At 37.0% G+C, this 25,941-nt stretch overlaps 1 protein-coding gene across 19 annotated transcripts in view; it reads left to right on the top strand.

Moving 5' to 3' along the window:
* The window catches only part of LOC121917300 (band 4.1-like protein 3), a 196,673-nt gene extending 172,288 nt beyond the window's left edge, over positions 1 to 24,385 (top strand). For 5 of the 19 annotated variants that reach the window (XM_042443128.1, XM_042443127.1, XM_042443125.1 and 2 more), the window contains 14 exons: positions 1,267 to 1,830; positions 7,229 to 7,282; positions 10,154 to 10,189; positions 10,344 to 10,409; positions 11,037 to 11,228; positions 12,809 to 12,883; positions 14,143 to 14,865; positions 15,371 to 15,493; positions 15,939 to 16,340; positions 17,460 to 17,591; positions 18,358 to 18,456; positions 21,278 to 21,358; positions 21,620 to 21,736; positions 23,383 to 24,385. In XM_042443128.1, the coding sequence (XP_042299062.1) occupies positions 1,267 to 1,830; positions 7,229 to 7,282; positions 10,154 to 10,189; positions 10,344 to 10,409; positions 11,037 to 11,228; positions 12,809 to 12,883; positions 14,143 to 14,865; positions 15,371 to 15,493; positions 15,939 to 16,340; positions 17,460 to 17,591; positions 18,358 to 18,456; positions 21,278 to 21,358; positions 21,620 to 21,730 (2,658 nt within the window). In that variant the 3' untranslated portion in view covers positions 21,731 to 21,736; positions 23,383 to 24,385. The remainder of the gene's footprint in view (positions 1 to 1,266; positions 1,831 to 7,228; positions 7,283 to 10,153; positions 10,190 to 10,343; positions 10,410 to 11,036; positions 11,229 to 12,808; positions 12,884 to 14,142; positions 14,866 to 15,370; positions 15,494 to 15,938; positions 16,341 to 17,459; positions 17,592 to 18,357; positions 18,457 to 21,277; positions 21,359 to 21,619; positions 21,737 to 23,382) is intronic. The other 14 variants (XM_042443131.1, XM_042443130.1, XM_042443138.1 and 11 more) reach the window with 12 other exon arrangements.
* Positions 24,386 to 25,941: the final 1,556 nt, after the last annotated feature.

The raw sequence follows: 25,941 nt of genomic DNA, 5'->3' as shown, positions 1-25,941 counted from the left end.
AGTCGACCTCATGTATAGTTCGAGGGCAGGTTTGGGGACCAAAATTATAGATTTTGCCATGTTCCGTGGATAAATCGAGGGTAAAACTTGGAGGCACCTTCAGTGTGTGTATGTGTACATACAGCAAGAGAGCCTCTAACTGAGGTTGTTTGTTTCAACTTTGGTTTCAGCCAGCCAGCACCGGCGGGAGAAGGTCTCTGTTTATTTACTCAGGACTCTTTCTGCTTGGGGCAAGAGAAAAAGTTGACCTGGGATTAGGGGGTCAATTTTTGGACACAAATTTTTAGACTTATGGACAAGTATATATGGTAACTTTTTCAGTATCTGAATAACATTTACTATTTCTCCAGATAATAAATTTTTAGGAAGATTTTCCAATAATTAAGATGTTGCATGGTACACTTCTTCTGTTCAGGGTTCCAGCCATCCAGCAGCCATGCTCTGTTCTAGGGTACTCCATTTCATTTACCCCATTATCATTTTCTTCCAACAGACACTCAGCATTTTGTATTCACTGTGCATGCTCAGTCCTCAATGAGCCAATAGGGGGTTGATCAAATTCTTACTGTCAACAAACAACAGTTTCCAGCATTCCCTGGGAAAAGGTGGCTTGGAAGAACAGTTACACTTTCACCCTATTGTACCAATTTTTTCTTCCATTTTCTGGTTTCTTCAAACCAAGTTTTATAGTGATGACCTAACTGGGCAAATTATGGTATGCTAATTTTGAAACCATCATCTTAAGTGAATTTGGAAACAATGGTCAGCACCAGCCACAGTTGTTGAACTGAGATATCTTGAGAAAGTGTGATTAGAGCAACCAGCAGATGGAAGAGGGAAAGAAAGAGTTTGTTAAGGGAAGGAAGAACTGTGTAGACTTGTAGCTTGCTTCCAGTCTTTCAAAGTGTGGTTTATAGGATCATCTGAAAGTGAGCTTTGGGCCTATGAGTCTTTAGTTTGTCACCAAATGCAGTATTCCTGTTTCCACAGTATCTGCATTTTTGAGTATATCTAAACAGAACAAAACTAGTAGTATCATTTGACATATGAGTTGACTGTCAAATTTGCTTTGTTGAACTGCTGTTCTTCATTTGAATAGTAATTACATGCAGCATGGAAACTGATATAATTTTAATCCAATGAATAAATTTGGTTTTTTAATCATGTGTAATTATTTTTTTTATATGCAGAGGAAATGAACTAATTAAAACTTTCTTTTTGTCCTTTTGCTCTTGTACTTTGCTGCTCTTTCTTCTCTTTCATCAGCCACCTTTGCTGGGCACTGACTCATTACCTCCCTCACCATCCTCACAATCTGATCCTTTTGCATCTTCAGTAAAGCTCCGTAGGAGATGTAAGGAGAGTAATCGGAAAGCATTAGATTACGAGTCATCCAAAAATACTGCTCAAAAGCATGGTGAGGCTGACTTGGACTCTGATAGAAAAGGAAGAGTTTGCTCAGTTGAGCATGATGCAGCATTTAACTATAAGCAAAAACCTGGAAAAGGTGGGACATTGTTTTCCTTCTCCTTGCAGCTTCCGGAATCATTCCCCACTCTCCTGGATGACGATGGTTATTTATCCTTTCCGAACCTCTCTGAAACCAACTTTCTGCCACAAAGTGTGCAGCATTTCCTTCCCATTCGCTCACCCTCCCTCGTGCCTTGTTTCCTTTTCATCTTTTTCTTTTTGCTTTCTGCCTCTTTCTCAGTGCCATATGCTCTTACTCTCTCCTTTCCTCTGGCTATGTGCCTCTGCTACCTGGAGCCCAAGGCGGCCTCCTTGAGTGCTTCACTTGACAATGACCTGAGTGACAGTTCAGAGGAAGAGGTGTGTACCTCGGCACCGAACACACTTTTTTTGTGTTCATTGCTTCAGTCCGAAACAGTGTTAGAATGCTGCAGTAGTGGTCCTACTTTCAGAGCCTCATTTCTGTCTGTGCTGATATGTTCAGAATTTTTAATTTCTGTTGTGTTGAGAGTGTAGTTTGGAGCCCCAGGGTCAGGCACAACACCATGTGTACAATGTAAAGATATTTACAGATTTCTACAAATCAGCTTTAAAAGTTATTTAAAACCCAAGAGCTTTATCTCCGTTGTATTTTGTTAACTGCATAGCCAAAAAAGCTTCTACTGGTTGGAGTGTCTTTCAAGAACAAATACTTAGTTATGAGTGTTTCCTTTTTTTTTTTTTTTTGCTTATATATTCCAGTGATACACATCAGTTAAAAATTAAAATGAAGTTCAAAGCTGTTGTAGTAGACTTTTATCTTTGGTCCAGTTATTTAGTCTTCAAGGTTTTAAATGTTCAGATGCAGATATTAAAACTTTACTGCAAATCCAACTGGTGTTTCATTAAAGAGTGCCAGTCCCTGTAAAGAGGGAAAGAAAATATGGCTATCAGATCTTTTCTGGTATCTTTACTGATGCCAAATTAGTACGTTATTTATTTATTTATTTGTTTGTTTTAAACAATACCTATAACTACGGTAAAAACACTCTTCATAGTATTTTAAGTAGTCTAGGATTGGCAAGATTTTTTTTTCAAAGACATTACCATATGGAGGAGAAATGCTCTCCAGGGCATGGGCCTGTTAAAAATGTGAAATGGAATTTGCTATTTGTACTTATTTGTACATTATATTATAATAGTAGGCAAATCAGCCCTCATTCCTGAACACAGATTCCCATTTCCTCAACTGTGTGATTAGGATTTGAGACTTTAGGAAACTAAATCAATAGTAGCATGCTCCACTGAATTCAGTAAAAAAAAAATGTTTCAAGGAAAAATTCACAGCATTGAGTTGGATGTCAGATTTTTGGAACTGTTTTTGTTCAAATGGAGCATCAAACCATGGCTTACAACTATGTGAATACACCTGCATGCCTTCCCTGCCCCTTTCTGATTTCACTTCAGTTAGTTCTACTTCACTGCAAATATTGTGGCACACTGTGGTTTATGTTTATCATCCAAAACAGGCATTACAAACCATGGTCTGAAGCTAGTTGTCAAGCCTGTTATGGGGGACAAGTACAAACCATAGTTTGTGAGTTCAAGTTTTCTGTAAATGATTTTCAGTAAAGCAGAACTAATAGAACTGAAGTATGGAAGGGGTCAAGGAGAAAGGGGAACTGTGGAAAAATAAGAGCTTGCTAATGTAGCTTCAGATTATGGAATTATGTTAGAACTAGCACTAAGGCTATCCCAGAACCATTTCTTCTACAGTACTTTACACAGACTTGTGCCTAATCCAGGGTGCTTCTTTTGTTGGACACATTGCATGAAACTTTATTTTCAACTTGGGCATGTCTGCATTACATCAGCAAAACAAAACACAGCAGTTATTATCACAAGATAGACGACATATGGCTGGACCTTTTTGTTTTTAAAGCTGTTTTAAATTTTCTTTGGAAAGACCATCTCTTTCTGGTAGTTCCAGCAGTAGTAAACCATTCAAAAATTCAAGGTGGTCAGTGATTATCTACTCATCGTTTGAACTTCCTGCCCCGGGGGGGGGGGGACTTTTCTTAGGAGTCCTTAAGATTTAATTTCACTCTTCCACTTTTTCTTACTATCTTTACTATTGTAATAACTCTGCCTTTTGCATTTTCAGTCTTAGCAGGTATTTAAGCACTGGCAATTAAGCAATTTGATTATTGTTTCAATTGACTGACAGTATAGCTATAAGGACAAAACCACATAACAGACTTTATAGACAAGTGGAGGGTTGTTATGAGTAATATTATGCAGCCCCCCACCCAGCAGGTACACGTGTAAAGCTTGTAGAGATAAATGTTTTGCATTTGAGAGGGGGGCCCTAATGTAAGAATAACTATGGGGATGTATAAACAGATGAGAATTTTTCAGGCTAAAAAAGAGAAGATAGGGAATGAAGAATGCCAACAAAATCAGAGGTAGTTGAAAGGCATGATTTGATGCATAAACTATTTTCCTATTACGGAATGTACGCAGTGCAGAAGATACTTAACTTAACCCCTACTCCAGTCTGTTTAGGCCACTTAGTGTAGCACATTTAGCATGATAGTTAATCCTACTTTAACAAAAGAAAGCAAAATCGAGTACTGACAGAGGTATGACCACATAATAAGAGGGGCCTTTTAAAAAGTTACTATGAGTATTTTGTACCTACCTGTGGAAATATTTTAAGCATTTATACGTGAATTAACTATTGCTGCAATTTATACACTTCTACTGAGACATACATCCAATTGAATTCACCTCTCATGTAGGTGTATGTGAGATTGTAGCCAGTTACTCTCAAGTTAAATTTGTTTTATACTGTATTTTTCCTTAAGTACCCCCCCCCCCAAAAAAAAGAATCCCAATATTGTTTAAGTTGACTATCAGCAAAACAGCCGTTTCCCTAACAGCCCCAGGATTTATTACTAAATGCCAGTGCTTTTATTTAGATTGGTAGCATCATATCTAAATGCAGTAGTTCTATGCAGATCTATTTGGCCCAAAAAGTAGCCACTGAATATCACCTTGGAAAATTAGCAACACAGCCGGTAGTACAACTCGATCATAAATGTAGCATGGGAATCATGGCGCCCACATGTAGCCATATAGTGCCACTTTTGTGAGCCCTGGGGCTTCAAGGAATGGCAGATTTCAAATATGTCTGAATGTTATCTTAATGTAGAGGAAAACATTTGATGACATATATTTTAAAGCATAATGTGAAAAAAAGTGTGTGTCCATATACTCTTCATACTTGATGGGTATCTTGTGTAGTCTGGACTACAGAAATCATGTACTGTACTCATAGAAAAGCTCCCTGCTGCAGCCCTTTCAGTTATTGGAGATCCTATAGATCTTGTGTCTTTAATTTATATTAAAGAGAACTAATATTATAAGACTCTATATCCATACTGGGCAGTTTATGTAAGCAAACAAAAAGAAAAAGTAGACCCCATCGAAGTACTTATTTTGCTTGCTTTGCTTTGCTTTTCAAATGAAAACACAGCCAGAATAGCATCCTGTGTGAACAGATATAGAATTCTGCTGCCTCATATTGCTGCATTAATAGACCAGGTATTCTTCCAAATGTGAAAGATGCAAAGTAATGAATCTGTTCAAAATTTATATGCATTTAATGTATAATTTTGTTCTTGAAAAAATAGCAGGTATGGGAAGATCTAATGAGCTCAAAAAGTGATGTGCAAGATGAAGAGTTAACATCACCTGTTCCCAGAGAAAATCTCATCCCCCTCCCCATCAATATAAACACACTATTATTGGCATCAGTAGTCCTTTACATTTTGTAATACATTTTATAAATCTAAAACGCCATAACTTTGGAGGTATGGGATCTATTACTTCAAAACATAAAAGAAAGATACTTAGCGTGTTCATACATTTAGCATACTGTCTGGTTTGTCCAGATTGGTGACTGGCATGGGAGTACAACCCTATATTTAAGCGGATTTGAGATAATAAAGACGCTCTCTGATTCTGTGAATGACACCTGCTCCATGAAGACAACTTGCCCTGTGGCTCTGTGATCAACCTGCATTTGTTTCCCAACCTATTATAGTGATTTGACTGAATGGGGAAATGTTCTAGACTAAATCGATAAGGACAAGGTTACATTCGGTCAACAAATCAGAGGAATTAAAAAGCATGTAACTTGTACCATGGACTTACAACTGAATAAATGTTAAGCCAACTACACATAGGTTGCAATAAGTCTGTAATAGGAAATGCAACAAAATATCACAACTTTTCTAAGAAAACACATTTATTGGAAATAGCACAATTCTTGCAAGAGTTGGCATGCATATATACTTCTTCAGATTCAAAACTCCTCTTCCTGCCTCTTTTGCAATTGCCCATATATTAGAAAAAGGCTGCTGAGGTATCTGAAGAAATGTATGCACAAAACAAGTATTAACCTGAATGTTGTCATTCCCAATAGACCTGTTTTCTTATGAAAACTATATTTTCTTATATTTCGTATTGCATGCTATTTGCAACCCATGTGGTTTCATATTTATTCAGCTATAAATTGCTATATACTTGTTAGTTCCTGTGATTTGGGAAAAGCTTCTGTACCTTTTTTTCAAGATCTCTCTTAGATCCCAACACAATCCCCACACAGTTGTCATAGGGCCATCAGTAATGAACACAGTCTTATAGCCATGCCCTGTTTGTGACCAGTGGATGTGTTAGTGATACTAGTAGAATCTGTACTGTTGAAACTGGAGTCTCTATATGGCATTGAATTGCCTTTAAATGTTAAATTTACAAGATTTTTTTTAAATGAGAGGTTTATGCAAGCCCACCCTCAATAATTTAGTAATTAGTTTTACATTAATTCTACCTGTACACTGTAGTTCGTTTTGAGGCATGATTAATTGTTTAGGTATTTATCATACATTCTACATCACCAATAGATTAAGATGGATAATGCTGTGATTTGTTTCACTTTGATCATTTGTATCAACTAAATGTCAGTATTCTTTTATTTTAAAAATATTTTTGTCATGTTTTGTAATCTGGAATGTAAACTATTGCCTTTATTTTGGTTTAATATTTCCTTACAGTTTTGGAATTAATTAGTTACCAGAATCTATGCCTGAGCAATTACAGATGTTTGTATGATTGTAATTCTCTCAAAGGCATGTTGTAGCAGATTCTGTTGTTTAACCATGTTTGTTTTACCTCTATTAGTAATGCAGACAGCTTTATAGCCATTTTATATGTGAGGAAAATAAAACCTGTACAAATGAGGGGCTGAAAGTCAGGTGACTGTTAAAGTAGTTTTATACATATAAAAACAAAATTATATCTTTTCTCTTCCCAAACACAATTTTGACTTTTTTTGTAATTTTTCAGTAAAGGAGTACATGGGAAAAGTCTGCTTTTACAACTTTTGTTTCTTCTTAAAGCCACCTGGCTTTCCTCAGAAGAATTAAAAGCTCCAAGTAGATACTTTCCCCAAAAAAAACATTTTATTTGGCTAATAAAGCTTCAATGCAAAAGCCATATATTTTGTACAGTATACCTTGAGCCTTCCTCTGAGTCTGGTCTGTTTATTTCTGATTTTGCTTCTTTTAAATTGTCAGTAGTTTGAAAAGCAACTCAGGTGCAGTTTGCAGAGATGTAGACTTTGTCAATCACCCCATGGCTTGTGTTTACTTACAAATTGGATTTATTTTTTATCTTGCTTACCTACTGGAACCTGATTATTTGTATCACAAAATAGACTGACAGCGAAAGGACAGATACTGCAGCTGATGGTGAAACCACTGCCACAGAGGTTTGTACTATTAATAGTTGTCAAAGACTGTATCATGTACCACACATCAAATCCTGTACATTACAGTGCTGTGTATATTCATTAATGAAACTCAGCATAACTGTTTATATTGTATTTGGACTTGGATTCTATTGTCAGAATTCACAATACATGCATGATTTGTATAGTTGACTCTTCCCATCCACAGGGGTTTGATTCTGGGCCCTCCTGCAGATGGGAAAAGTTGGACTGTTGTTCCCCATATTCTTCAATAGGTGGTGATGTGCATGCATTGACATCAGTGTGCATGTGCCATTATTGAATAATATGGCGTACGCGAAGCCATGGGTGCTCCAATCTACAGTTCGCTAGCCTACTGATGCAGTAGGCCCACTGTATTGTATTTTATTAAAAAATCTTTGTGTAAATCAGGCGTGTGCAGCTGTGGCTTTCTAGGTGTTTTTGTACATTCCCTGTGCTTATGGGAATTGCGGTCCAACATCTGGAAGGACACATAGGCAGGGTCTTTTACTCCAATGAACAAAGTCAGGATTAGAAAATGCTCAGGCCCCACTAGCTGAATTTTAGAAATTAAAGCCAGTGGACATATGCCCTTTGTGATTCTATGTAACCTTTTGTATTCAGTTTCTGGAACGCTTGTGTATAACACACAAGCAAAATACCTGTCATCATAATGAGCTGTGCATGAGTGAAATCAGAATGTGCATTTTGGATTGAGTTCACTCATGCATACACAAACACATGCTCTTCATTGTAGGATTCCTGTCAGTGAGGACCACACCACTCAGGGTTAAACTTTATGAAAGACAAAATGCATAGCTTCCAACTATGTTAGGGAATTCTTTTTTTAATTTTTACTCAGTGTGGGAGTGAGAAGAGCAGGTTAAACCTTCCCTGACCATGTACAGTCCTGACAAAACACAGCACTGCAGTTAGCCTTAAGGGAAAAGCTCCCATTGATGTGTAACAGAACTCCCCCTCAGTACCAGTTAATTGCACCAAGGAGGAGATTTTTCATATTTATCTGCATTGTCTCTAAGTCAAGAAGTGTTCAACTATTGTCCTGATGAAACTAAACCCCTACACACACACACACACAACTATTACACTTTTGAAATCCCCTGTTGGAGTTAATAATTTCATTCAGAACAATGTCCTAATCTGAGATTCACTGTCACATACCAAAGTACTGTAAAGGATTGTACTTGGGAAAGGGTGTGCTTCTTTCTGCCCCTGATAAATCCAGTTATTCCCTAGCAACTCAGAAGTAAAGTTGCTTCTATCAGTCTGGCATGTTTTGGGTATGTGTACACTGAAGTATGGAGCTTTTTTGACAGCTCAGTCTTCATTTTTCTTTATTATAGAAAAGCAATTAGTAGCAACGTATAGACCATAATAATGAGCATGGTGGCATTTCCAGGCCATCTCTGAACTGTAGCTTACTTTATGTAATCAGTATAATACTCTTCATCTTTAAAATTCCTTCTTAATCTAGGAATTGCACTAATTTTGTACAGCTCAAATACGATTAACTATGCTGCTAAATGTTCCTTTGCAGCATTTTGTCTTAGTATTATTTTAATATTTTAAACCCTGTCACAAAATAAAATGGTACTATGCTATGAAGAATTCAACAAAACTCTGTAAACTATGTGTCTTTTTACATTTAACTGAGAGTCTAGCATTTTATTAAAAGCTTGTTGCTTTGCTTTCTGCTTAATCTTATATACCTTTGAAATACTGTAATATTATTGTAAGTGTTTAAAATTTCATTGCCCTATGTCAATGCCCTGCATACCCCTATAGTTGTCTCAAAGATTGCTAAAATGATGTGTGGTAAGATCTCTATATAAGACTAGCATTGTTATAAAAGAGAAGGAAAAAAGATTTGTGTGGCAAGTTTAAGACTAAATGATTAAGTCCAAGCCATTCCAGATATGCCTTGAGTATAAATTAAGTCCTAGGTGTCTCTGAGCTGTGGTTCCTCCCCTAAAAATAAAATAAGATTCCAGTCTTCGTGGTTTTGAATAAAGACTGATTAAATGGGAACATATCAAGCAATAGAGAGCCAATATGGTGTAGTGGTGTGAGTATTTGACTAAACCTGGAAACCCACTGGGTGACTTTGGGCAAACCACACTCTCAGCCTCAATGGGGGACAAAAGAAAACTCCCTCTGAACAAATCTTGTTAAGAAAAACCCATGATAGGGGTCACCATGAGTCAGAAATAGTATTTGCCAGACGGTTTGTGCTAACCAGCCCTTTTGATAATATTAGGCGACTGGTTCCAACCAGTCCTTAGGAAGTGGATCATAATTATGAAAGGGCACTGTGAAATAAATCTGCCAGTTTGAAAGGTTTCACAAGACTCATTTTAAAATTATTGTTATGCTGAAATGGACTAAGGCAGGGGTAGGCAACCTTTTTGAGCCGGGGGCCGGGTTGCTGTCCCTCAGACAACTGGGGGGGCCGAAGCCAAAAAATAAATAATTAAATAATTTTTTTAAAAAAATAAATATATAAATAAACCAGGACAAATGTAGGACAAAATTTTCAAATGGAAGACACTTTTAAAAAAAAATGGAGGACACGCGAAAAATTTGCTGCTTTTTTAAAAAATGTTAATATAAATGCATGTTTCTGAGGCTTCTATAGACAATTGCCCCCCAAAGGCCCCAGCAGCAATCGGCGGCAGGACCGGGCTGGGGCCGGTCCCAAGGCCTCGCCGGGCCGCATCCGGCCCGCGGGCCGCAGGTTCCCTACTCCTGGACTAAGGTTTCTACCTGTCTGAATGTTTATTATAATATTTTAGTCAATGAAATCCTTTTTAGTGATGAGATCATGTTTTTAAATCTTTCTTGTATTAACAGTCTGATCAGGAAGAAGATGGTGATCTCAAGACACAGGTAGGTGAAATAATGGTCTGTGTGTATTTTTGTAACTAAACTGTTGGTTCTTTTCTCCTTGGCACACTATTCATTAGTATTGCCCCAGAGCAGTCTTTTGTATCCTTTCAGTATTGTTGCCCTTACTTTTCCCTTTCTCTTTCACTTTTTTCAGAATAGTCTGATTAAGCGCATAAAGGGTGAAAATGTGTATATCAAACATAGTAATCTTATGTTAGAGGTTGGTATTGGTATATACCAGTGCATGTAATGTATATCTGTTATATGTTAAGCTGTGAATCTGCACTATGATGCATGAGATATGTATTCTCACTTCCTAATAAGCAATCTCTCTTCTAAACCTCGGACTCTTTTGTTTCACTGTTTTTAGGACTCTGTTGTGTTTGTATGTAGATTTTTTTTAATTCTCTTTACCAGGTAGTTTTTAGAATGTGTGTGAACTTTGACTAAGGACCACTTTATACATTGCATTTTAAAATGTACTCTGAAAATGTTTCCCTTGTACAAGTAAAATTAAAAAGTATGAATGCAGTAAATCTCCATTTGCAAATACATTTTTAAAGCAGTTACACTAATAAGGGAGCTGGCATTGGCTGCAGATTCCTTATGAGCATACACTTGGTTTGCCAGAGTGTAATGCGTGAAGTGTCCTAAGAGTTTCTATGCAAGTATCCTTCAAAGCACTACAGTTTCCCAAGAGTGTTGTGTTAGTGCTGTGAGACCTAAACCCTCTAGTCTTCTTTTGCTGACTAACTTAAATGGTTTGATTTTTTTTGCATCCTGCATCCAGTTTAGATAGCCTATATTACAAAATGTTGCATTCCCTTTTCTCCCCACCTCCTCCCAGGAACTAGATAAAAACCAAGAGGACATGATGAAACACCAGACAAATATAAGTGAGCTGAAAAGGACATTCTTGGAAACCTCCACAGATACCTCAGGGACCAATGAATGGGAGAAAAGACTTTCAACATCACCAGTACGGCTTGCTGCAAGACATGAAGAAGCTCCTATGATTGAACCACTTGTGCCTGAAGATGTGAGTGCTTAATTTTCTGTCTTCCAGCTTCAGAAAGCCAAGGAAGTGATAAGACCATGATAGACTATCTAGGTTTAATTTTTTATTATGAGAAATGGAGGGCCTGAACAGACAGGTCAAAATAAAACTGCTTCGAGTCACTTTGGAGGTATGCTGTTTAAATGGAACATGCGTCCTAAGAGGCCAGAAGCAGAACCAAAGCCACGCTCCAGTCCTAAAGACTAGAATGCAGCTTTGGTGCAGCTTCTGGCCTCTTAAGATGTGTGTGTCATTTAAACAGCATACCTCCAAAGTGACCCAAAGCACCTTTATTTTGGCCTGTCTGTTCGGGCCCATAGTTAGGTTTGCTCAAATACTAATTTAGGTTTATAAAATAATGAGATTATGTTAAAAATTTGAAACTGAAAACCTTTGTTTGGTAGGTGGGTATCAAAAAGATGGGAGAAGTTTATAATTCTACCTGTTGCTACAAACAAATTCATAGGGGATACACTGGTCACAGATCAGTCAAAGATTCAAATTCCTATTCCAGAATTTCTTTTTCACTGTGTTCTGTACAAGACTAGTATTAGTGACTGACTTTTTTCATTCTAGAACAAATTAGTCTGGATGGGAAGGTATAAAAACCTCCACCGTTTATTACAAGTTGAATATAAATGCTTTAAAACTCCAAATAGGCTTTTTCAGCTTATATTACTCTTTCTGCAAAAGACAATGTCACCTACTATTGTTAACAGCCATTTTTTAAAGCATGCACTCTGTCTACTTCTATACTAGCACAATTTCTACCTCCATCATGAAAAGTAAATCAAATGAAAATGATAATATTAAAAAATTATGAGCTTCCACATGCTAAAACGACCCTGAATAGAAACTTTTAGCATCGCAACATTGGAAAGAGAGAGCCATAAAGGCCATGAGGGAAGGGAGGTCGTCATGATAGAGCAGACAAAACAAATATGCAAGTAGCCAAACAAGTTTCACATTATTTCAGTGTTCCTTATAACTTAATGAAGGATTAGGTAGCATACTGCTATTTTTCTTAAACCTTCCCAGGCTAACAATTGCCTGTGTTTAATAAAAACTGAAAATAAAGAGTAGGGGTGAAATATTTTACGGGACCAGGCTTCCCATTATTTCCTTTCTCCTATGTTGATTCGGTACAGAAGCCCCAAGAGTAATTGTCAGCTGGTATCAAGTATTTACAGACTAAGCTGTAAGCTTAGGGACTCCTCTTGAACCTTTCTCCGCCCAAAATTACAGGAGAGTATAAAGGCATTGTATAGAAACTGGTGACTCAATTCACTACAGAATTAGATATGCCTATGACCCCTGGAATAAGTGATAAAATCAACACAGCAAATTCTGTATAAGCTTCTGTCACTTGTTTGAAATGCAAGTTGAACCCTCTTATTTACCTTTATTTCAAATAAAATAGCTCAATGAGTTACATTATGCTCATATGAGATGATATTAGAAAGTGAAAAGGTATGCTATGAATTACATATCAGACCATCTGTTTATTAAGTCACATGTTCTTATTAAAAATTTACACTTCCTCAATCCCTCTTATTCATCAGACCAAAGAAGAAAGAGAAAAATCTGAAAAGCGTATATTTTTACAGAAGGAAAGCACTACATTCCTTGATTCTCAGGTAAAATAAAGAAGCATGCATTCTAAATGGCTACATTTTGTGGCACTGATTTAATAAGCATATCACATTTCTTTTGATAAACACATGCCCAAAATATCAGTAGTAGGTGGAATTCTGGAGCAGAATGCTAGAAAGCATATTGGAAAAGTCTGCTTAGGATTTGTTCCCTTGCAGCTTCAACTAGAATCCTCTCATTTAACGTTTAAAATGCATGCATCTTCCTTGGCAAAAATACAATCTGAGCAACAATTTTCTTTAGTGAATTCCCCTTATGGTTTGAAAAACGCAGCAGATATATTTTCCAGCTGATGAGCATCTAGTAGGGCAGAGGCACACAAGGTTTGGGCTAAGGGGGAGAGGGCAATCCAGATAGCACATAATGTTTTAGGATGCAGCAACAGAGATTTGAAACTTTTCCCCCTTCCCATCATACAGCCTTCCTATTGAAATATAGAGGTCACTCTGGAGGTAAGGGGCAGATGAAAGGCACCCTCTATATTGTAGGGATTCTGATCCAATCTCAATTTCCTCATGAATAATCTCCCATTGTACACATGATGAAAATATGCATTAGATACTGTACATGTTTATTTTTATGGTCATAGCTGTTTAGCCCCCAAACACGCCCTCTGGATTATCCGACATTTTCAGCTATCCGACTATCAGTCCTCCCGTTTATGTAGGATAATCGAGACTCTACTGTAATATGTACTCCTGATCCTTGCTGTGCTTCCAAAATGTTCAGTGTGTATCACCTGCCTAAAATGTAGATTTTTACAAGGGATCTAAATGTCATCATCTTCTACTTTTAAACCTCCTCTCATAGTTTCCTTATTGCTTCTTCCATCTTTTTTCTTCCCACAAAAATTATTTAAGGAGTTAAACATAAAATAGATGTGCAGTTACTTTAGACTGGTAATGCTAGAAGCTGTTCACCTGGAAATACCCTTAAATATTTTTATTTGAAGATAAGTGTAACTAGACCGGGATGCATGTTTGGGACTGAGCTTTTGAAATATATGACATTGTTTACACTACAAAATTGTAAACAAATGAAAATTGCCTAGTTTAGTTTCTTACAACCTTGTACGGCTGTACAGCTGAAATGATTAAGATATTTTCAGGTTTACCAAAGGACCCGGAATGTATTTGTTTTCAAGATGGCTACCATAATTTCCTAACATATATTATATGTCAGTTTCCTGGCACACAGGTAAACAATTAGTTGTTCTAATTTAGTTTTTATATTTCAAATATAGGGCACTGAGGACTGGGTTATTGTAGACAAAGTACCCATTGAGGTAGTTGATGGTGAATCGAAAACGATTGTGACATACAAAGTAATGACTGTGAGCAGTAAAACTGGTGACATCTCAGCTGATCTTTCAAAGACCAGTACCACTGACATACAGAGCTTTGAGGACTTGGAAGGTGAATTGCAATCAAAAGATGACAATAAGCAGAAAATGTACACCTTGGGGAAATCCTACGATACTGTCTCTGGGAAAATCGTTACCATGACCACTAAAGTAAAAGAGGGAGAAAAAAGTGTGCCATCATCTCTTGAAGCATTTCAAAAAATGGAAAGAGCAGTGCCAGAATCTGTGAAAATCATTCCAGTGGTAGCAGAATATGAAATTCTAGAACCAGGTACTGATGAAAAAGCCAGAAGGTTATCTGATACAAAAAGAAGGGTATCTGAATCATTGACACCTATTAAAGAGGCAGATTCCCGGCTGCAGAGTCCTGAAGAGGAAAGTGTGAAGAAGATGATAAAAATGGAGCAGGATTTGCAGTTCCATGATGCAGCAGGGAGTATGCAGATTACCAGAGCTGAAAGACACCTGGAAAGTGAAAGACTAAAAGGAGAGGCATTTGGCCAGAAAGATAAGAGTATATCTGAATGGAAATATTCCAGAGAACCACCCTTTACCATTGCTACTGCTCACTATGTTACTGAATCATCAGCCTCAAGAGTAGTGGTAACATGCAACTTTGCCACAGTTTAAAGATAAAAGCATGATTTCTTAAGGCAATACCCTCACTACCCTGGCTTTTGGTCCTTTTGCTGCCTGGCTTTATGTTGACAACAGCCAACCCAGCTTTTTATTATTTCCTCATGGTTTTAAGTCGATTAACACAGTACAAAGCAGGCATTTTTAGGCTTTTAAACTTTTTAAAAAATCAGTATTACTGAAATGTGATATGCTGCTGTTGCTTGTTTTAGAAGGGTACAATGCTTCACAAGACCAGCAAAATCCTAGCGCTAACAACTATGCTTTTTAAAAGATTACTGCTTATAGTCATTACAGACTTGTGCTAATTTATTTTCCCATTATTTTCTTCCCTATTATCCCTGCCACGTTTCTTCCTTTCCTTTGTCTTCGTCTCTATTTTTCTCAATTAACATAATCTATATGTGTGTCTGTCTGCTTCTCTTTCTCTCTGTGTGTATATGTGTGACTCTACATTTCTCTGTCTATTTAGAAAAAACAACTCTCCGGTGAAAAAACTTTGGATGGTTCTGATATCTTCACTTTAATAGAGTCTGCAAGAAAACCAACTGAGTTCATAGGAGGGGTTACATCTACTTCACATAGCTGGGCACAGGTGGCCATTTGATTCCATCTTTAGATTTTAATGGTTTTATCTTAATGGGTCTGGGGAGTATTGGTAGCACTGGTGGGCTTTCCTTATTATTTTGCATATAAATGTGCTGAACTCACATTCATAAGCATTCTCAGAATCTGCATGTTGGGAATTTTCCCCTTCTAGATTTAGACACATAAACATCTCAGGAAAAAAAAATCAGTTTGCTTTTTTGTTTTTCTGCCTGAATTTCTTAGCATATCGAACATGCACTGGAGTTTAGTATTTATAAGGGCACATTGCATATCATTTTGTTCACATTTATCTCTATTCAGTTTTTGAGCACTCAGGCAAACACCTTGTATAACAGATGCAAGTGAAATCAACATATGGCCAAGTGTAATATTCTTTGGTGATGTATTTATACACCACACTAGCCTTTGATATGAACTTATTTTCCCTGCAGAGAACAGAAGCAAAGTCAAGTCAGGAGATACATCCTAGTGAAAAGAAGCCAGAGGAAGAGCAGAAGCAACAGCAACAGGAGGCCATAAAGAAGGTTGTGCAGGAAACCGTAATGGTGGAGGAGAGACATGTGATGAATGTGCATGCAAGTGGGGATGCTGCTAAATTGGCTGCTGTTCAGCTGGATGCTACAGCACAGGCAAAATCTCATGTGGCTTCTAGCATCAAAGGGAAGGAGGGTTCTGCTGTGACTGAGGGGGCTAAAGAGAAAAAAAAGCTGGAGGCTGAAAAAGCTGTAACCAAACTGGAGGAAACTGCTGCTGTTTCTCATGAGCATGTGGAGGAGAAGCAGAGTACAACAGCCCATGTTTTGGATGTGCAAGACAGAAAACCTCTTTTTGAGGTAATTAATATCTAATAGGCTAATCTGCATAAAGCATAAATTAATGTACTATTTTTAATTTACTAATGACTTATTAAGCACACATTAGCAGCAAAACTGTTATCGTGAACAGTTTGTTTCTTATCCTAAGACAACTTTGTGTGCAGTTTTTTCTTATATGGATGGCTTCTGTGTAGAAAAGCAGCGTTTAAACCACACATGAATGCAGTTGCATGCAACAAATACTGTATGTTTGTGAACGGGAATACATGTGATAGCATATGCTATGTCAGCAGGATTCCTCCATAGATGGTTTTGTTCTGCCAGAATATACACATCTGTGTCATATGTAAAACAATGCACCTTTCCATCCTTGCATGGCAGTCTAGTAACTAGTTTCATTTTTTAATGAACGTTTTTGGCATCATACAGTTCATAAACAACAACGAATAGTGCTGCAGATGATCAGTGGCTAACCATGTTGGCTATTACAAATTTAAGAGCAAAAAGAAGAGCTATACCAAAGCCACATTTGTCAAGCATTCTGTTCAAACAGTGGCCAAGTAGTTGCCTAAGGGAAATGCAAAAGCAAGAGTGCAATAGCACGTGTTTTCCCATCAATTGCTATACAATGCATACTGTCTCCAGTACTAGACCTAATACATAGCCACCATGATTAGTAACTAGATCTTCCTAGAGGACAAGGATGTTGCATGGCGTTCCATGGAAAGTATTGTTTTATTTTATCTAGGCAACAAGCTTTCCCCCTGTGCATGTTAAAGCTGAGAATTGTCTGTACTGTATAGATTTCCCAATTCATTAATAGGAATTCCCTATCTCCCAGATTGCCATTTATAAAACCTTAACATATTTTGATCATATGGAAACTGTTTAAAGGAAAACATGTATATATGAATCTGGATTATAATCAAGTGAAAATTAAGTTGAATAGTGTCACAGCTTTCTAGAGGTGGTGCTCCATAAATACAGCACTGATTTAGACTACTTTATTATTCTAAAGTGCCGTTAATATGTAGGTGAATTTGTTTTTGTATAAAGAAACATAATAGTGCATTAGTTCTATATTTAACACCTAACCACTTCAGTGTGTCCTACAATTAACTTTTTTCATTGAAACAGTCACCAATTGTGAAGACTGAAACAATCAGTTTTGGCAGTGTTTCTTCAGGTGGGGAGAAGATGGAAATTTCTGTGAAGGAAATCCCCGTTGTTCACACTGAGACAAAAACCATTACCTATGAATCATCTGAGGTAAGGATTACACAGAAGACATGAGCAGAAAACATCTGACCATAATATGGGCAGATGTTATGAAAGATAAGATACAGACTATGCAGGGAATAGCAAAAGGCCATGATGGCTTGTGTACAAAATTACATTGGATTTGGTCTAAACATCTTCCAGTATAATTTTCCCCAATGAGGATCCTAACAGGAACCTATTCTTATTGTTTGCAAACATTCTTGTAACTAATATTGAAATTTTGATGCAAATATGCTGAAGAATTAAAGGGCAGTGGCATATCAACCTTTTTTTTTTTTCAGTTCTCATAATGTCACAGTTTCATATCACATTTTTCAAAGACTGGTTTTCAGAGTTTTTCAGGATTAGAATTTGGTAGCCCTAGTTAGTACTTGGATGGGAGACCACCAACGAATAGTAAGTGCTGTACGCTGTATTTCAAAGGAAGAAACTGACAAAACTACCTGAGCATTCTTGCCTAAAATACCTTATGGGATCACCATAAATCGACAGGCAACACTTGCACAGATAACATGCAACTTGTATCATAGCTTGCTGTTATGAAAACAACCCTAAGGTCATTTGCTCCATGATATATTTTCAATTTGTTTCTCATTATTGAACAGTTGGCCACTTTGTGTGTGTTTTGGCTACACTAAGAATTTATTTTTTTAAATCCAAAGTTAAAATGGATTTCCCCCAAACTATACAGTAATATCACCACATCTTTAACATTTTTTCCACAATACTTTGTTTCTATGTCTTGTTTCCTTAGGGGGATCCCAGTGCTGACTCTGAACCAGGAGTTCTAATGAGTGCACAAACAATCACATCAGAAACTACCAGTACTACAACTACAACACATATTACCAAAGTAAGTGTCTCTGAAACTTGTTTCTGAAATACAAGTTTGGCTTAATATAAAAAGGAAGATGAGCAGAAGAAAAGCACTGTTATCCATCCCAAGTCTGACTTAGACAAGTAAACAGAACAAGTTGGGATGTTTATAAAAAGACTTTCATACCACTTTTCATTTCTAACTGGAGGGAAAGGTTACTTCTTACCAGTAGATTTCCTGATAGGCCACAAAGTTCACTCCAGGCTCCTTTGCCTTCCAGATTAATAGCTTTTTATAGACAACTGCAAGCATTTTCTTTCATGTATCACTCACTGTCCCAATCAGGATGACAAATATTGCTTAAAGCCAAATGCACAGCCAGTCAACAGGTTCAGGAGCTGGTGAGTCCTGAAATCAAGACTCAGCTGGCACCAGGAAGTGGCATCCAAGAAGATGAATGGAATTCATTCTTTCATATTCTTCCCTGTGTGAGGAAGGTGGACAAAGAATGAAGCCAGTTGCACACACAGCATTTGTTGGCTGCATCCACAGTTGGGCACCATCACTGAAAAAACTATATCTCAGACCTCTGCCAGTCTTCTCTGTGGAGAAAGAATGTAAAGCAGGGCCTGTGGACATGACAATTGATGAGCAGGTGCATGAAGAATGAATTAATCCTTCAAATATCTTGTTCCTGGACTGCTTATTATGCAGCACTTGCCTGCAGTCATTCAGCAGAAAGTCTTGTATTGTTTAGTTATCCTGGATTCAGGCAAGCAAGACTTCACAAATATGGTTACTAATGGCAACCACAAATTACATTTTCGTGAAGAGTAGGTAAATGCTCCAATATGCAGAGTCATAGGAATAATACATTTTTAAACCCCTGACAACTTGGAGAGGCAAATGGGGCTACTTCAAAACAGTTATATGGATGTTGCTACAAATAAAGTCAATTCACTACTACTTGTTTGTTGTCTATGGGATTCAGGCTGATGGTAAATGCAAGACTGTTATATATAACATACGGTAACATATATGATCCTTTAAATTGAATGAAAATAGAATGTCTACACTATAAAGCCTTTCCCATTTTGGAATGTTGGGAATTAGAATGGAATTCAAAGGTAGAATAGTCAATTCAAAAAGTGAAATGCACTTATAAATGTCAGGAGCTGGATCTTGCATCTTGTTTGTCATGATTTTAGTGCAAAGACAGTGCAATGAGAGTTTTTGTGCTGAGATACTGTGATGGGAAATGCAATGAAGCAACTATTGTAAGGAAGTGGTTATCGCATCCATGGGTGGTATGATAACAAAGAACAAGAAGGCTTGACTTGAGACTACCTAAGGTGGTTCTTCTGGTAAGGAACTGGCAAAAGGAACAAGGAGAGGACAATATGGGAAATAAGAGAACCAGTGTTGTTTTGAGTTTGTAATGAACAAGCAATTAACCAGCCAATAATTTAAAATTATGTGTAGTTTAAATTTGGCATTGCTTACACTTGTTGTTAGGAATGCGGTGGCTTAGTAGTTAAGATGCCAATTCTGATTATAGGAAGATCAGAAGGTTGGCAGTTTAAGGCCATAGTGCTGTATAATGGGATGAGCTTCTATCACTAGTTCCAGCAGTTCGAAAGCATGCAAATGCAAGTAGATAAAGGTACCACTTCGGTGGGAAGGTAACAGCGTTTGGTGCAGTCATGCTGGCCACATGAGCACCAGAGCAGTCCTTGGACAATGCTGGCTCTTTGGCTTAGGTGTTTATCAGACGAGCTCTTAAAGAGGTACTATTCCAGTGTGACTCCTCTAGCTGCCTCCTGTTGCATGCTGGGATTGGCAGTTTTAAGGAGGGGTATTTAGAATTCTCAGGCAGAGAAGTTCAGCTCCTTAAAACTGCCAATCCCAGCATGCAACAGGAGGCTGCTAGAGGAGTCACACTGGAATAGTACCTCTTTAAGAGCATAGTGTGATAAACATCTTAGTAACGGAGATGAGTGCCACTCCCTACAGTCAGTTACATCTAGACATTCATGTCAAGAGACTACCTTTACCTGGGTAGGGAAAGGCTTTACAGTGTAGACATTCTATTTTCATTCAAGGATCATTTATGTTACCGTACGTTATATATAACAGTCTTGCATTTAGCCATCAGCCTGCATCCCATAGGCAACAAACAAGTAGTAGTGAATTGACTTTATTTGTAGTAACATCCATATAACTGTTTTGAAGTAACACTTGTTGTTCTGACAATGAACATCTCTGGGGTGGACCTATAGTTATTGAATAAAGGTTAACACTTGTTATTCTGACAGTGAACATCCCTGGTATGGACCTATAGTTGCTGAATAAAGGTTTGCTGAGTTTTAACTGCTGAAACCTGAATTTCTGAACTTGGTTAACTGCTGGACTTTACAATAATTAGCTAAAGGACTGAAATGTCATGAATAGATTATACCAGATTAGTGGAAAAAGAAAGGCATTTGTGATAGATGTAGGCAGCTATTTTTACTCTCCCTGATTCTTCTGTAAGTTTGAAATAAATTGCACCATAACCTTAGCCTATGCTAGGGCATAACACAAGATGATCCTAACTCATAATTAACCACTATTACTCGAGTGAGTGAAAGTTTTAATTAATTCAGTGAAGTGCTGTATTTTATTTAACTTCACCCAGTAGTAGTTCTGTTAATTTTGTACTGTATTAAAATATTCTTATATAAACAGAATTTACTAAATCACATTGTAAAATACATTTTACCATTAACTATTTTTAAACACTTGACATAAATGTCTTTTCAGAATATTCTTGTTTCTTTAAATAATTTTGCTTCAAGCCAATATTTACTTTCTTTAGACAGTGAAAGGGGGCATATCAGAGACAAGAATTGAAAAGCGAATAGTGATCACAGGTGATGCGGACATTGATCACGATCAGGTATGATTTATAAATTACTGAAACTATTCCTACATTCATCTGATTTTTTAAAACTGTAAACCTAAAAGTCAGTATCAGTACAGGCATGCTGTTGAAGTTAATTGGTTTACTATTTAGATCAAATATAAAATTCGTGTTTTGAATCACTTTTCCTCATTTGCAAATTGTGTAATTTATCATGAATCTCTCTTCACCTTGCTACTGATCATGCATGTTCCACCTCCTTCTTGTTTTTGCCCTTCTGTGGTTTCCTTGGGCTAGGCGCTGGCTCAGGCAATTAAAGAAGCCAAAGAGCAGCACCCTGACATGTCAGTGACCAAAGTAGTGGTACATAAAGAGACAGAAATCACACCAGAAGATGGGGAGGATTGACCACAGGTAAGAAGATAAGATTTTTCCCAGGCATTCTTGGGCTGGCATGTGACAAAGTCCACTTCTTCTTTCATAATTCATATCTAACCCTTTCTATTTATTCTCTCTGGCATTCATACTACATCTTGTGAAAACATAGATTTCCAAAATGTTAACTTAAGTTTGTTGTGCAGTGCTCTTCCCTCCCCTCCACCTCAACCTTCTATTAATGCCAGTTAGAGAAATAGAAGAAACCCATTTGCTTATGTCTGCTTGCTAGCTGCTATGCATTTGCCATGATCCAGTATGTTGCGCTGTAATTTCCAATTCTGAAGACTGCATATGCATATGGCTTATAGGGAAATGAAAGCATTTCTTTATAAAATATTGTTCTGTTTGAGAAAGCTTGCAAGTAAAATGGCTGCAACCTATCATATAATGAACAGAGCTGTGGATTTTAATTCAAATTTGTTCAAGTATGATTGAAATTTATTTTATACTGTATCTTTTTCTCAGCTTACTGAGTAATAAGTGGTGATGTGAATGTTTTTATTGCCTTGTTTTTACATGGCTGTTTGGTTTCTGACAATGGCATTGTTTCTTGAAAGGAGATAGTAATATAGTTTCTAGTTGTCTATTCAAATTCAATAAAGGCATGCTGACAAATTCTGGCTAAGCAGGCATCTTGAAGATAATGCAGTTACTGTATGCATGTGCTAGAATATGTTGTGCATACTAACATGCTGTGCAAGAGCTCTTTATACTCCCATCATCTGTCAGTGGCTTTGACAGTACACAGAAAAGAAAGGGGGTGTGTGGCTTTTCTGCTTTGAATGGATATCATAATCTTTATTTCAAACAATATGTATTATAAACTGTTAATAAACCAAGTTACCTGTGAAGAGTTGGGACTCACAAAATGGATTGCTGTAGCCTTTTTTCAGAATAGGAATAATATAAAGGACAGAGAACGGGTTGACTCCTGGGGTGCAAGACAGGGTGGCAGACCAGTCCTGGACTCTCCCCTGCAACAAGGTCCAATATATCATCTGGCAACTACAGATATACTTTTTCATATAGCATATACAGCTATTGTTGTCACAGTTTGAATAACTCCACTGTGACCTTACACCAAATACCTGATCTAACACCATTATAGCCATTACTCTCTTGAAGTCTTATGCCCAGATTTTTCAGCCCCTCTACTTGATGTACCAGAGGTTGGATCTAGGACCTTCAGTATGTGCTTTTACTACAGCACATAGATCCTTCCCATTTATTTTTTTTTTCAGAAAATACTATAGATCATACATGAGACTCAAAATCTGTATACCTCTTTGCTGATCTATACCTCACACTATCCAAAAACTTTGATTTGGTTGCTGTCATTATTTAAATATAAAATAGACACCTGGCATGAAAAGGCTCAGAATTTTTTTAAAAATAACTAAAACTGTAATTTTATATACTGCTTATTCCTTTAGAAAAATTATGCAGTTGTGAGGCAAACAGATGTTCCTGGAGTCCTACCAACAGTTTTAAATCAGTGTGCTATACAGAGCTAATTGTACTAGCAATCGTTGTCATATTTTTTGTAGCACATAACCATAGCTATTTTATCCATTTTAAAATCAGTTTCTTTCTAGAACTTAACTATGCTTTCTCTACTGCAGGAATAATGTAGCTTTCTTACAAAGTCATCATACACATCATTGGGAATACAGAAGCCTACATGGAGTCATGGTTGTAACTGAGCAGGCTTGCGTTTCTCCCAGGAAATTTTCAATGTGGAAGAACCAGTCTTGATTGCTACTAAGGACATTGGCAGAAATATTGTCCCATTTACAGCAATCTGATTCAGCATTAGTAAACCAATATTTGCATGAAGCAACAAATTACAAAAAAGCAGCATTTTAATTTTCCTCAACTACATTTCCATCTATACCTGCACGTTCATCAACAATATAAAACAGTGAACTCATGCTACACATAAAGCAGTTCATGCCTTCACACTTATTGAAAGTCTAAATCACGGTTTCTTAGGCAGCAAAACTTTTGTTTAGGGTAAGAGTACCCTAAAATGCTAGAGGCTGTATAGATACTGTGTATAATATTTTATCACATTAGATGTGCCAATAACTCACTTTATTCAGTAAACAACTTGAATCATACACTTGTTTTCATCTGGTTTTATTACTCTTGTCCAATAAACAATGGTGAATCTCTAATCTTATTTAAATGCTTACAAAATGTGCTTTGTTTACCTGATTTGAAACCTTTAATAGATAATTATTTTAGCATTGTTCAGAGTTTCAAATTAGAAATCCTGCAGCCTCCCTTCCACAAGTCCTCATGCTATAAAGTACGCTGTGACTATTTTAACAAAAATGTGTGTTTTCCTTAGCATTTCAGAAGTATTTGTCTGGCGTCATGACTTTTTTAAAATATCAGTTTCTTTCTCTTCTCATAGAAAAAAGTTTCTTTTCACAAATTGGGTCAGTGTTTCCTATCTAGGTCAGAGTTAAGCCTTAAACTGTACAGAATACCTACTGAAGCATTCTTTGGTATTGGTTATCACTTCCATTTAAGAAATACTGTCTTCATTACACTGTCGGTCACATCACAACACATGGTGAATGTATGTTTCTGCATTGTGAAATAAAAGTGGTAAATGCACCCAAATTTGTATTGGTCTGTGTCTAAAAAAACCCTGTTTTCTGTATTCAAACTTTAATACATTTGTATAATAGAAAAGGCAATTTAATGTGGATGTTCTTCTGATAGGCTAGAATATGATATTCAGGCAGGTATGCGTAGAAAAGTAGGAAAACTGAAGAAATGCTGTGTAAACAAATACCTTCTGTACAACTGTGTACATACAATAGGTGCCCCCTAATTTCCTCTGTATTATATGGCTCTGTATTGTATTTCACATACACTAAATTAAGAACATGATCAGTTAACTATTTTGGTGTATTAGCTTGAAAAATATTTTATTTTATATTCTAAATCAAAAGAGAATTGTTTCAACAAATTATTCAAGTACAATCCAGCACAAAGTCAATTTTCATTCCAGTTGAAAAATTAAGGATGTGTTTCATCCTTTCCCACTCTAATCATTGAGACTTAAACGTACTTAAATCAGTCTGTTTCATGCTAAATCATGTTTTAATTTAGAAACTCATCAACAGTTCACTTACGATATTTTTCTTGAAGAGAAAATAGAATACATTCTATAGACATTTGAAATACCTAAAGGACCATCTGTAGTTTTGTTTTGCTGGTAAAGGCCAAATGTCCATTCACTTTTGAACTGGAGCTTCTGTGAAGTATGACTATTTAGGATAGATTAAAATGAATAAATATTTTTAAAGACTATATATATATATATAGATATCAAGAAAAAAATCTATAGAGAAAAAAATACATAAATACAAACTGCTGCAGTCCAATAGTTTTTTGCAAATGTGGAACCTCAGGCCCTGTTCAGGTGTTCAGTCTATTCCAGAGTCTCGCTTTCTGTACCTGGGATGCTCTTGGGACAGCATAGTCTGCCCAAAAATTTTTCCGGGGGGGGGGGGGGAACAATGCAGAAGTACCCAAAAGTCCATTTCTAGTTTTGAAAAATTGGTACTTTTATGTTAATTTATGTTAGTGCAGAGGGAATGCTGCAACTTGTTTAAAAGAAAAATCTCTACTCCTGAAAGCTTCTGGAGAGGCAAATCATCTTTCTGTGTTTAGCAGGAACAGGGGTAAAGGTTAGGGGCTAACCGGTTGACCCAGCCAAAATACATGGAGAATGACAGTATGAACCAGCACATCTACACAGGACCTGAACAGGTAGACATTATAATTTGCGTGATCAGAGGATCAGAATGACCATAAAAACAATGAGCATTGCACATCTATCCTCAGGCAGAGTTACTGATTCCTAAAATTGACATCTCTCTCTGATCCTAAGCTGGTCAGCAATCTGCCAGTGACTTTATATATAAGCCTGCCAAAGGCCCTGTACATGGGCCATGTTGGGATTGTTGCCCATTTCAGGGAGGCCTAATAAGCCAGAGACAGCTCCAGAAATGCTTTGTTTCACTGGAACTCCTGAAAAGCTTTAGATCAGGGCCAAGGTGATGTTTTGTCTTTTAGACATACTTGGGACCATTTCACATAACAACATGGACTTATTCTGATAAGTGACTCCTGGGTCTGTCAAGGTCACATGGGTAGTTTAT

Source organism: Sceloporus undulatus, unplaced genomic scaffold, assembly GCF_019175285.1.
Source record: "Sceloporus undulatus isolate JIND9_A2432 ecotype Alabama unplaced genomic scaffold, SceUnd_v1.1 scaffold_14, whole genome shotgun sequence".
In the NCBI taxonomy this organism is placed as follows: Eukaryota; Metazoa; Chordata; class Lepidosauria; order Squamata; family Phrynosomatidae; genus Sceloporus; species Sceloporus undulatus.
The sequence above is the reverse complement of the archived record's forward strand: the minus strand, read 5'-3'. Positions and strand labels throughout refer to the sequence as shown.